This window comes from Aplysia californica, unplaced genomic scaffold (genome assembly GCF_000002075.1).
Source record: "Aplysia californica isolate F4 #8 unplaced genomic scaffold, AplCal3.0 scaffold00750, whole genome shotgun sequence".
In the NCBI taxonomy this organism is placed as follows: domain Eukaryota; kingdom Metazoa; phylum Mollusca; class Gastropoda; order Aplysiida; family Aplysiidae; genus Aplysia; species Aplysia californica.
This window is the reverse complement of record NW_004798020.1, coordinates 309,304-322,616: the sequence shown is the minus strand read 5'-3', so window position 1 is coordinate 322,616 and position 13,313 is coordinate 309,304. Positions and strand designations below refer to the sequence as shown.

The window sequence follows — 13,313 nt, the reverse complement described above, 5'->3', positions numbered from 1 at the left end:
TAAGATCAAGACTGCAAGCAGAAAAAAACTACTAGTACGAGTCTGCCCACCTTCCTGTTCGCCGTATTCGACTGTGTGGTTCTCTCGACTGGAGGCTGGGGCACTGGGGGTTTTGCTGTCTTTCGATGGTCCCGAAGTCTTGTGGTCCTTCAAGGAGGTTGCGGGCCGGGCGGGGAGGGGGGGCTCGGGCTTGGCACTGGGCTTCTTGCCGATGGGGGGCGGGGCTTGAGGTTTTTTGCTGAGAGCAGGTGCACTGTGTTCTGATTGGACAAACAGAACATTGATAAAAGAGTCAGCAGGTTCATGCTAAGCTGTTACATCAGGAGCAAAGAGCTGATGGATTGCAAATGTTGGGACACTTCCAGCTACAAATTTCAGACTGAATAGGAGACCCAAAGATCAGACGTATGAAAAACCTTGAAGATAAAAAAACAAAGCGCAAAAGCAAACAAACAAAACAAAAACGACCAAACAGATTTTGTGTACACAAACTTGGAATCAAACTAGAAACTGAGGCATTAGAGGCAAGCACCTTGTCTTTAAGCTAGTTTAGTTTAGTTTTAGTAGAAGTTTTACAGCGCTCGCAACTGCATAAGGTCATATGAGCGCCAGCAGATTAGAACTGTTACAAGAGAGTAACAAACATAAAAAAGATAAAGGGGAGATAAGGACGATAGATGTTTGATAGGAAAGAAGAAGCAAACCACACCAGAGCACCCACCAACCACCCACGTCTTTTAGCTAACAAGTCCCTCTTAGCACACAGGTGTCTTTAAGCTAACAAGTCCCTCTAAGCACACAGGTGTCTTTAAGCTAACAAGTCCCTCTAAGCACACAGGTGTCTTTAAGCTAACAAGTCCCTCTAAGCACACAGGGTAAAAACAAAGGTGTGGCACGTGGTGGCACATCAACAAAATAAATCAAACAATGTACAACAGAACTCACCAGGTTTCGACTTTTCTTCTCCATCTCCCACAGAAGTCTTCTCGGGCAGTTTGGGGTACACGTGTTTGGAAGAGGCTGCAGGGGGTGGGGGCTTCTTCGGTCTGCTCGGCTGTGCCAGGGACAGAAAAAAACAGGCATTGACAGGTGGCTCTTTTTTGTTTTTGTTTTTTTTTTCCAAAAGGATTTTTTAGTTTTAGTAAGAGTTTTACGACACTTGCAACACAATAAGTTCATAGAAGTGCCGAGGAATAGAGGTGTCACAAGAGAGTAACGTACGCAAAAAAGGAGGAGGAGAGATCAGGAGGATATATGTCTGATAGGAAAGAAGGAGCAAACCACACCAGAGCACCCGTCAACCACCCACCCAAAAGGATTTGAGAGACTGAATGTTTTTTTCCTTTGGGAAGGGGAGGGGGGGGGGGGTTAAGAGTTTTGCAACACTTGCAACACACTTAAGTCGTATAAGTATCGAAGATTAAAGGTGCTACAAGAAAACACCAAACATAAAAAGAGGGAGGAGAGATAAGGACAACGGATGTTGGATAAGAAAAAAAACGAGCAAACCACATCACCAACTGGTCTGTCTGGAAATTTTTCAACACACATAGAAAGAGAAGACAAAAAAAGATCTTCTATTTAAACAATGAAACAACACACAGAAGTAAGCCCACAGTACTTTCATATTACTTTTGGTGCATACCTACTTCTATTTCTATTAAAGACCTAGAGACCAACCTCAGCAATGGTTTCAAAATCTTTTAAGAGTCAACATATTTCCTCCTGTGGCATGGGTTAGAGCATAACGCCAGAGATTCAAAATCACCTCAAGTCCATAGATTCAAAATCGCCTCAACGTTAGATTCTAAATCACCTCAACACCACAGATTCTAAATCACCTCAACGCCATAGACAGATTCTAAATCACCTCAACACCACAGATTCTACATTCCCTCAAGCTAGAACCAGAGAGCCTATTGGAACAACTATTTTGCCTACCTCCTCCGGGGGAACGAGCTCCACAAAGTTGTCGGGGAAGACGCCGACCTTGCCGTTGACCTCTCCCTTCCACCAGCCGTCATCCTCCAGCTCTTTCTCAAGGATGCGAACGACCTGGCCTTCTTCCAGGGACAGCTCATCTGGCTGCTCAGCGTTGTATGAAAACCGCACCACTGCACGCTCCAATGCTGAGCATAAAAAGGGAATATTGTTATGAGTCTACATAAATTCTTGAAACAACTGGTCCAACATGATTTTTATTTCCTGAAAAACTGACGAGAAGTCCCTAGTCCCTAATAAAATGTGTCACGACATGTTGGAATCGGGCGCTTGTCAATTTTTGGGCATTTGGGGTCATTGGTATTATCTTAAAGCTTATTCATTTGCCATGCTTTTAGTGAAAATAATATCCATCTATGTAGAACAGAAGTCGAAATATTTGCGATTGAAGGAGGTAAGGGTCGCCTGGTTTCAAAGGTAAAATTATTTGACTGAGTAGGTGTTTTACGGCGATATCGACCCACTTTTGGTCATTTAAGCGACAACAGGTTTCATTGTAACAAAATCAGACGTGTTTTAGTAAGAGTCTTTCGGAGCTCGTAATCGCATACGGTCACACTATTCTCATTATGCTAAAAGGACATTTATGAAAATTTTTGTATATATGGTAAAGACTTATTTACATTTGTATATACAATATTAATTTCAGTGTACACGGATAACGATAACTATATATTTTTATATTCAATTAAATAGTCGTATTTCTTTTACATAACTTAAAATTTTTTTTGGGTCTACAATATCAAAAAGGGTTTTGATTTCTTTACATTTAAAATATTTCTTACGAACATTATTAAATTCGACACATTCCGTTAGGACGTGCCGAACTGTGAAATTTGTGTTGCACGCCACGCAAAAAGGAGCTTCCTCTCCTTCGAGTAAATGTTTGTGCATGGCGTGCGTGTGTCCTATCTTTAATCTGGTAAAAATTACCTTTTCTCTTCGTAGGAGAGATAGTGGTTTCCTGGGCGCAAGTTTCGGTTGAATGTAATGGAGCTTGTTGTGTATTTGCTGATTCAAATTTGGGACCAGGAGGATGTGATGTGTTCTTTTACTTTCGGTTTCATGTCAGAGAAAGGGATTTTACTATTTTTGTTTTCAGGTAGTTTTAGAGATTCTTTGGCAAATTGGTCAACGTTGCCATCAATGCCTACATGGCTTGGAAGCCAAGCTATTGTAATAATTTTTCCAGACTGATGTAGAAAATGCAGTTTAATTATAAGTTTTAAAATTCTGTTGTCGGAGGTGTCAGAGCGCTCAAAGGTAAAATTAACAAGAAAATTACCATCAAAGTATGCTAATTTTCATAGCTTGGGAGTCCTTGGAAATCGAAAATTAAAAATTTTTTGTGCCTTTAATCAATGTTTTTCAGTAAAATCCACACAAAAATGTCTTTTTTAAGGGATATAAAAGGTTTTAAGCCAAAAAAAAAAGAAATTTTGGAGAAAAAATTGCCCCACGGCCAGAAAAATGCTAAGTTCTTATATTTCATTATTTCGACAAGCGCCTGATTTCACCACGAGCCTCACAAGTTTTAAAAATTAGCACAACTTCCTAGTTCTATAATGCTGCCCCATCCGATTCTCCATTCCCTTGCCCTCAAAACAGTAAATGGACCAAAAAATAAAAATACACAAATGGTAATGATTCATTATGAATGAGATCACATAGCACAAACAATCTGAGGCAATTAAAGGCTGATTAAGTATAAAAAGGCTCCCCCTCCTTCTTTCCAGACTCCTCTTATTTTCTTCTTCTTCTTCTTTTTCTTCTTCTTCTTCTTCTTCTTCTTCTTCTTCTTCTTCTTCTTCTTCTTCTTCACATGATGTTCAAAGAATTGCATTCGAAAAGCTTGATACTGTGAGAAACTTTAAAATTCTTAATGTCAAATTTCTCAAAACGAGGTACCGAGCAGATAGAACGTTGTAATTCCACAAGAGCAACTTACTGTTGGCCTTCTCTCGTTTGGCCGCCTCTGGGGCTGGGTCTGTGTCACCGGGTTTAGCAGGTCGAGCGGGCTCCTGTAGACATTTTTTTTCTTTCATAAGAGAGTTTTATCGTACATGCAACATACTAAGACCATGAATATAAGTGCCAGAGATCATAGGTTTTGATTTTTTTTATTGGAAAAAATTTAGAACACCACACCAAAGCGCCCGCCCGCCAACCCCTTACCCCTGTAGACGTTTCAGAGAAAACACAAACAAATGATCAACAGAAAGCAGAAAATTACCTTCACTTTTTCACTTTTTTTGTCTTAATCGATAAAGTCAATAAGATAATGCAATACAGAGAAAGGAGTAGGGAAAAAAAGACAGCAAAACGAACACACATCTTTTAACAACAACCCCCAGCCAACATTATATCTCAATCTAAATCTCTCAGCTTAGAGTCATGATATCATAATACCATGCGCAATAATCAATTCGGAATTTAAACACAAATAAACAGCAAAATGTGCACTGCATTCATCCGCATACGGGTTTCCTAACTTGGAACAAGAGATATACACAGAAACATCCTCGTATACACCAAAAAACTCACAAACGCAAGTACATGCAAAAATACTAAAAGTCATAAAATTCAAACCGTTTTCTACTCACCTCCTTCATTTTGCCATCTGCAGTAGACCGTAATTTGATGGGGCCACTTCCAAATATGTTGCCCAGGCCAACGCCCACAACCTTTTTCCCTCTGATGGCTTGGAACTCTTCTTTTTCAGCTGTAATTAGAGAAAATATTTCTTTCCCAATAACCTATGGAGGGCAAACATCCATATTGTTACATACTATTCCTAGACAGAAAATGACGAGCTTTTCTTAATTCATAAAGTTCGAACATGCCTAGCACACTTCAAGAAAACAGAAAGCACACAAAAAAATCAGAATTTTTCCCAATTACTTCATCTCAGGACAATTCTTCCTTCCTTTTTTTTCTCTTTTTTTGGGGGGTAAGTTTTACGGTGCTCGCAATCGCATAAAGTCATATGAGCACGCAGGTAACATACTTCAGAAGGTCCTCCAAGCTCCCTTGAAATCTCTCACAAAGCTCCCTCAGGAAATAGTGTTTGAATTAGAACAATAAACTCTCCTAATGGTCCACAGCTCTACATAGGGCATAGCATCCTTGAAGAGAGATTCAAACCACGAAACTGTTCAAACACAGAACACAAATAAGAGGTTTCCAATATATAGATCAACAAAATCTTTTCTAAGTCATATATGTTCTGTTCACAAGGAATAAAACATGTGTATGTACGCACTTTTTACCATGAGACCGTCATCGATCCACACCTACCATGAGAGGGGGACGGCATTGACCGGACAAGTCACATTGCCTCTAGCTTCAACCAAATTTCACTTTAAGACTCTCAAAGCCTTCATGGGTTTTTCTAAAAAGCAAATCTTGTGGAAAAAAAAAAACACCATAAAATCAGATATCTGTATAATGGCATCTATAAATAAATCTGCATCCACAAAAGCAAATCAAAATTCACTGTCAGTCGATGTTTCCAACAAGGATTAATTGTTTTAACTTGCATTCATTAAAGGACTGCTTTCTCTGCGGAAGTCTCCTATACCAAAAATACAACCCACTTTGTATGTGCGTGTGCCTGGAGAAGGGTCCTAGTTGCCCAAAATTTCGCATATTGAAAAAGGCATATTCTTGTAGCAAATTCAATGCTGAACAAGTTAATAGTTTCATTTTTTCAAATATCTTGAGTAGTTTCAAAGATATGCCACCTTTTGTAACACAGGGTGTAAAAACAAAGCTTGCAGAAAAAAACCTATCTCTTGCACTTTTTTAACCTTTGGGGAAGTACAACATGTTGCAAAAATTACTAATAAAAAAACATTTAGCCTTAGTATAATATTATAAAATCCTTTCAATATGTTTTTAAGAAACGGTTAAACGTGTGTTTTGTGACCGAACTAAATTTTTGAAAAGGTACGACATTGGTGGCCTTTCAGCCCATTGATCAAAAATATAAAAGCTTAGCTGAAAACCGAGACTTTTCCCCAGGCACACACGCACACACACACACACATTTTCAGTGTGCTTGAAACAAAAAGAAGAACCACCGACCGGCGTTGGGCTTATCTTTCTCCTCCGCAGGTACCGCAGGGGGCGCAACCGGGGCCGGAGCCTGGGCCTGGGCAGACGGAATGGTCTCCTCCGAGGACCCTGACTCTTCGACCATCTCCACAAAGTTGGAGGGGAAGACGCCGTGCTTCCCATTAATGCTGCCTTCCCACCATCCTTCTTCCACCTGCGCACAGAGGAAAGACAAGACTCATTGAAGCAGCGGTGCCCGTCTTGGCTTGACCAATTATAGTAATGATGATATTGATAATGATAATAATATTAATAATAAAAATAATAATAAAAATAATAATAATAATAATAATAATAATAATAATAATAATAATAATAATAATAATAATAACAAATAGTAGTGATGATGATGATACTGATGATATAATGATAATGATGATGATAATAATAAAAATAATAATAATAATAATAATAATAATAACAACAATAATAATAATAATAATAATATAATAATAGTGTGCCAATCACTAACTGGTGATGTCCTTCAACATTCAAGAAAGAAGAGATGTTATAGACCTTGTAAGCTACCTAAGGTTTCCGTCAAGGCAAGTGCGACTGCACTACATGATGCATTTAATTCCATCACAGAAAAAACACCCATCGGAGAAAGTCGACAAATGTGCTAAAAGCACAAATATACCTGTTTGTGAAACTCCACAAAGTCGCCCACATTCAGATCCAGTTCATCGTCATTTTCTCTCTTGTACTCAAACAACACTTTGCACTTTTTCTTTTTCTCTGAAAAAGATCAAACAAAGACATTCTTGTAAGTACTTTGGACATGAAGGGTCAAGAAAGTGAAAGGATACAAATGTTATTTCATCACTAAAGTTTAGTTTTTAGTACATGTGACAAGTTTTAAAGCACTTGCAAGACTAATGAATCATACTTGCTGAAGATTAGAAGTGTTACTGAGGAGTACTGAAAAAAGAAAGAAAGAAGGTAAGATGAGGACGGCAATTGATAGCATTAATAAAGAGTTTTAAACATTAATCGTTAGGCAAAAAAACACAGACGAAATCATGGATACAATTTTAAAAGTTCCTTTCTTTTAAAAGTAAACCACAATTATCTTACAATAGTTATTCAATAACTAGGATCTGCTGCACACTGTTTACTGATAGCAATTTCACTTTCTTGCTCACCTTTTTTCTTGGGTGGAGCCCCCATTGGGACGCCATCTTTAAATTTATTCGCCAGTTCTCTCACAGATTTGCGCTGAGTTGCTATTTGTTTCTCTTCTTTTTTCGAAGGGGGTGATTCTCTTCGCTTCACAAGCTGCAAGCAAACAAAACAACATCGACAAAATGATCTGACAATGCTAGGGCAGAAGCAAAATGGAGCACACATTTTAAAAACGCAATACTTTAGTAGAAACCTGAAACTCAAAAGTAAAGAAAAAAGGACAAATAAGGAAACAAAGTACTTGAGGATGGGCATGAGAGTTTTGAGCAACATTCAATATCAGTTGAGAACAGACTACTCGTTAATAGTACTGACCATAAAATCGACAATTCTCAAATTCTCAAAAGGAAAAAGTTATTCATTGCCTATGCTATGCCAGGAAGGATAAATGAAAGGATTAGCTGATCATATTGAACAGATAGGCAGGCAAATAACAGTATCAAAAGCCCAGGCTTTATTTTATAAGCACACACACACACAAACACACACACACATGATACACACCACACACACACTTAGCGATATTTAGAAATTAAAAGGTACCCTTTCTCCCATCCCAAGTCTTACAACAATCCCCTCATAAATATTTTATGACAACAACAAACTATGTATAAAAAAGAAAAAAAAATAGGAAAAAAAAAAGCAACCAGTAAAAAAACAAAACAAATAGTACCTTTACAAAGTTTTCGGGGAACATGCCCTTCTTGCCATTGAGCTCCCCTTCCCACCAGCCCCCCTCAGCTGTCTGCACATTGCTGATGACATCTCCAACCTTCAGGTTGAGCTCGTCCTCTTGCTCTGCCTTGTACTCATACTCCACCACAGCCTCCACTGGGGAGCAAAGACATACACACACACAAAAAGCAAACAAAGGGAAACATATAAAATCACACATTGTATTTTTATACTACAACTACACGAGGAGTTAATTTATGCACACAGCATCAATAAAACATTTTTTTAAAACAACTGTGTTCTATAATCAATTAACAATTTGAATAATCACCACCAACTTCATGTTAGGTGAATATTATGGCAACACTATTTTTTTTTTTAAAGAAAGAAATATGCAGCAATTGACATCAACTTTTTCACAAATAATACTTTGCATTTTATTAAAAGTGTGTGAATTTTTTCAACATCATGTTACACTTTCAGAATCTATTTTTAAGCTAACAGTTTCAGAATCTATTTTTAAGTTATAACTATTTAAATTTCGAGTTTAAGTTCATTCCAAACCTCTACACAAAATCGAATCAACATCATCAGTCCAACTAGGTGCATTTCTAACACAGGAAATATATTTAAATTCTTGAAAACTGCATGCTTTTTTTTGGTTAGTGTTCTCTGGCGCTCACAAGCGCATAAATAAACAGTGCCACTGACTGTGGAAGTGTTTTTAGGCCATGAGAGGACTGACATGACGTTTGTATGCACAGTAGAATTGTAAATGGACTGCAATGTCATTAGAATGCTCATACTGTGCCGCAAACAACAACCTAATCCGAGAAGGCTAGGCGTTAGATCTCATCTACCATAAGATCAAGGGTGTGGCTGAAAGACAGCAGTTAGAAGGAGCCAAGGAGTAGCAGTAGAAATGCTTCAGAAAAGAGTCCGGAGTCCATAGAGGAGCGTGGGTGGGGAGACGCCAGAAAGTGGAGACGAAAGCAGGTCACAACAGAATATGGTTAAAGAGCGGGGAAGGAAGTGAAAGGAATTTCAATCCTGGGACCTATTGAATGAGAGGTGAGCACCGCAACTTCTCGACCATGAGAGCCCCCCAAAACTGTATGCTCATGTGATGAAGCACTCAGCAAAAACCGCAATTTCTCCTTACACTAGGTGTGCACTAATAAGTTCAAAACAAGAAACACATCAACACCCAAAACTGGGCAAGGAGGGAAAGCTTCCCACAGAGCCTTTTGGACCAAAAAGAGTACCAATATTTGACAAAGATTTATCGTGAACTTTTTGAACCTCTGACCGATGGGCTCTTATTCTCTCAGGATGCAGCATTTTGAGATTTAAACTCTCAAAACAGAAAATATTGCAGAAACCCCAAAAAGAGATAGAGAGAAACAAATGGCATTTTCATTAAACTCTTTGCGGTTGCAATGCTTTTGACCCTTTTACGTACCTAATAACATCATGAAACCAAAATTATAAAAAAAACATTATAACTTAGAAGTACTGCTTTAAACTGGACCTGCTCCAGTGTACTTTGAACAATTTCTTTTTTTTTTTTTTTACTAATCTAGAGGGGGAAAGAATTCAAGGTCTTGTAATCTCAGTGATTGTTTGTGAATAAAACATTTATATTGAGTGCAGACTTTAAACTTTAAAACCAATTTCAATACCCAGCTTTTAAGAAGTCAAATTCAGTCATTAGTGCTTGATATAATTAAAAGTTCATGACGTACTGATGACAATATGATTTTTAAAAAGGCCTAAGAGGAGAGGAGTAAAATTTTACCTTCACACCTCTGCTTTTGGGGGTAAAACCATTGTATTTTTGGCTGCAGAAAAAACATGGCCATCAAAACCATCCCAAATCAATTTCTTTCCAAATACAATTTCAAACTTAATAAATTGCAAAACGTCATCCTTTACTATTTATGTGGTGAAAAGCAGGGAAGAAGAGGGGTTATTATATTAAATATGATGTCCACCTGAACACCCCCCCCCGTTTGTAAAAAACAAGCAAAATATTCTAGTAGTGAGCATGCATGCAATCAAGGATTTCTATTGTAGTAGTTTATTGAAATAACCATCAAATCAGATATCTCACAAATTAATTTAACTTGCTTGCATCTGGCAAGTTGAACTTCATATATCATACGGCTATCGTAAAATATGATAATAAATAATTTAAAAAGTGCACAGAATATTAAACTGAGACAAGAGTGATAATAGATTTTACACTGAAAGGAAACTCAACAAAACTGAACTATGGTTAATTAGCTATGCTGCACACATCTTGCCGGCCCAATTTGATAGGCCTAGTCCTTGTAAATAAAATTAAAATAAGTTATTTTTCTAGACCTCTTATATTATGTTATTTTAGTAGATCTAGAGAGGTTTTACGGCGCTCAGGTTGTATGAGCGCCAGAGGGACATCTCATAGTTAGGCCTGTTAATTCAACATTTGATCTAATCTTCCAAGTGTGATCCAATTAAAAAGCTACCTTTTTATGTATCTTGAATTCTATATATATGGCTGTTAAAAGTGACTTGCAAGACAGAATCACACTATTATTTCATTCCAAACTTACATATCATCGGAAGAATCATTTTTCTAGAGCTGGTTTTATCTCTGCCTCTGGGAAAAGCTTTCACTTTAAACACAAATGGTTTGTGGTACTGGTAAAAATAGCCTGCTGAATCATCCAAATTTCTCCAAACAAAACAGTTGTTTTTAATTTTGAGATTTAGAAACTGATCATCTCGGAATGCCTTTCTTGAACTTGAAGCTGCAGTAGTTGTAGTGATAGGCCCAGACCTTGTCCTAGTGCCGGGCATGCTATCGTATTCCTCATCAGAAAACAGTCTTTAGAAAGCCAAATGCTAGGAACAAACGAAAATGAGACACCAACGCAAAATGTGTTGATAACGCCCACATGACAGCTAAGATTTCCTTACTCTACTCCAGGCCTAGCAGACATGGGTAAATAAAGATAAAGTTTGTACTTCCTTCGTTGGTTCTCTCTTTCTTTCTCTTCCGGCATGTCCAACCATCATGATTAGTCACGATCTTACAGAAAATTACGGCCCATTCGGCAGTTTAAAACCCGGACTTTTTTCCAAATAATAATAGACAAAAAGACAACATAATTACTTCACTTGACATACAAGGGGTTTCCATAATTGGATGTCAATCACTGGCCGTTCTCGGACAGCAGTAATCAGGAAGTGTAAGTGTCAATCGTTTCCGTTTCTGAATAACGACACAGTGCAGAATGACGATAAGCGCGAGCTCTCTCACCAAATTAAATCCTAACACACTTCCGTAACCGAAAGAGGGTTGGACGGGGGAACCAGTCCGAGAGAAAATAGTGATCAATTAGTGACCAGGAACTAAGAAAAACAAACTTACTTAGAGAGAAGAGTATCCACCAAACGCCAGCACATAAAACAAGATAAGGGTGGCTCAAGTCACTGCTTGACTTCAGCCGGGGTACACCACTGTTCGATCAACACACTACAATGCAAACAAATATGGCCGTCGTCACGTGACCGACAGCGCTGAATGGGAGTGTGTTACTTTCGCATCGTAAGTGCAAGAAGATACTTGGTTCTTCAATGTGTTGACCACTCAAGACAGACCTCTTTCACAATAAAGTAGGCCTAGACACAGGGGTCCGAATACTTACCTGAATTGTTTAAATGATAAGTCAAGCTTGTTTGTCTTTACAAGAGTATTTTTGTTTTAGCAATAAGACTGTCCCACAGCCGAAGCGTGTGTTTTTTTTCGGCCGCAAAAGCATTAATATTTACATTTGTGTTGGGGAACATCAATTAATGTTATTCCCGTTACAAAAATTAGTATTGTTCTCTTGACCTACCGTATCCAACCAGCATTGCACGAGCATTGACTGGGCTTCTTTTTGGTTGTTTTGTTTTGGGTTTGTTGTTGGGTTTTTTCAAGCTAAGTTCATTTGATACAGTAAGAGAGATAAAGTCTTTATGCAACGTTTCTGAAAAAGAAAATTTTTAATATCAGCTGGTCGTTGAACTTTCTGTGGATATGTCAATTAAACTACACAAAACAAAATTTAAACCTGCACAACAGTCACGTTATTCAAGAGAGAAACATCAGCGATGATCAAAAATGAAAGTGCCTCTGTTAGATTGCGAAAAGGGTTTTACCAGCGGGTATAGTTTTTCTACAAAATTGGGGCAGGTATAGGTACTGTTTGTGTAGACTAGTGATTGATGGATTAACCAAACGATATTGGACGGGACAGGAACATGCGTCATTAACCCCGTGGTTATGATTCATCAGTCAAAACGGTCACGGATGAAGTACACTTTTGCTTGGACTTATTTGGAGTCACCGTTAGCAGACTCCACCGACTCCCGGACCTTGCCTTGAAGTAGCAGCAGAACACGCAGAGCGGGCGGGAGATTTTGTAATTTATGTAGCCTACATGTAATGTGTGCTGTTTACCACGTTTGTTTTTTTGGTGGAAGGGTTTTTGGTGTGCGTCTTCCCTGAAAACTTTTAGAACGTCTCGTTTGGTAGTATACACATATGGTATGAGTTCTACTCTCCGCTTTTAACACTGCGCGGTATTTGGGCATCGTGCATTTCAGCATAGGCTCTTCTGATCTATCTAGATCTGCTGAGTGCGCCATTAAATTTGTTTCATCGTGACTCGCCGTCACTCTAGATCTATATTTAGATAGTAAAAACCGGTGCGCACTTTCGGTTGGTTGGATGACTCAAGAAGTGGTCAAACTACTTATCACCAGTAGGTCTATCTGCGAATAAAAAGTGGTGCGCCTTTTCGACGTGGATGGCCCGAGAAGATTATATAGGAGAGAAGCGGTAAAACAGTTTGGAATTTTATCATCAGTAGGCTTGAGTAGGTCTGCGTGTGTAGCCCCTCGTTTAGATTTATTTGTAAATTGTTACAAATCAGAAGCAAAAACAACCAACCCCAGGGACTCCGAGGGGGCTCTCGTGGCCTAGAGGTTAAGGTGTTGGCCTCTCATTCAAAAGGTCCCGGGTTCGAATCCGGGTAGCGACCGAAAATGTTCTTCTTTAAATTTGTCTCCTTTCACCTCATTTCCTGCTCTGTAGCAATGTTCTGTCGTCTGCTTTCGTCTCCTCTTTCTGTCCCCACCCCCTCATCTCCTTTGCCCCTTCCTCTGGGCTCCTGATTATTTCTGCGCCTTTCTACTGCTTCGCTTCTTCTTACTGCTGTCTTTCAGCGACACCCCTGATTTTCTGATAGGAAAGATTTACGCCTAGCCATCTCGGACAAGGGCGAAAAATCTCGGAGGGCCCA

General features: G+C 38.7%; 1 protein-coding gene across 1 annotated transcript in view; it reads right to left on the bottom strand.

Annotated features, from left to right (window-relative positions):
- The window catches only part of LOC101862218 (SH3 domain-containing kinase-binding protein 1), a gene marked incomplete in the record, with an annotated part of 27,839 nt that extends 16,874 nt beyond the window's left edge, over window positions 1-10,965 (bottom strand). Inside the window, 10 exon segments of the mRNA XM_013088482.2 lie at window positions 51-260; window positions 946-1,054; window positions 1,942-2,129; window positions 3,950-4,022; window positions 4,605-4,723; window positions 6,088-6,271; window positions 6,758-6,855; window positions 7,263-7,395; window positions 7,976-8,133; window positions 10,575-10,965. Of these exon segments, the coding sequence (XP_012943936.1) occupies window positions 51-260; window positions 946-1,054; window positions 1,942-2,129; window positions 3,950-4,022; window positions 4,605-4,723; window positions 6,088-6,271; window positions 6,758-6,855; window positions 7,263-7,395; window positions 7,976-8,133; window positions 10,575-10,821 (1,519 nt within the window).
- Window positions 10,966-13,313: the final 2,348 nt, after the last annotated feature.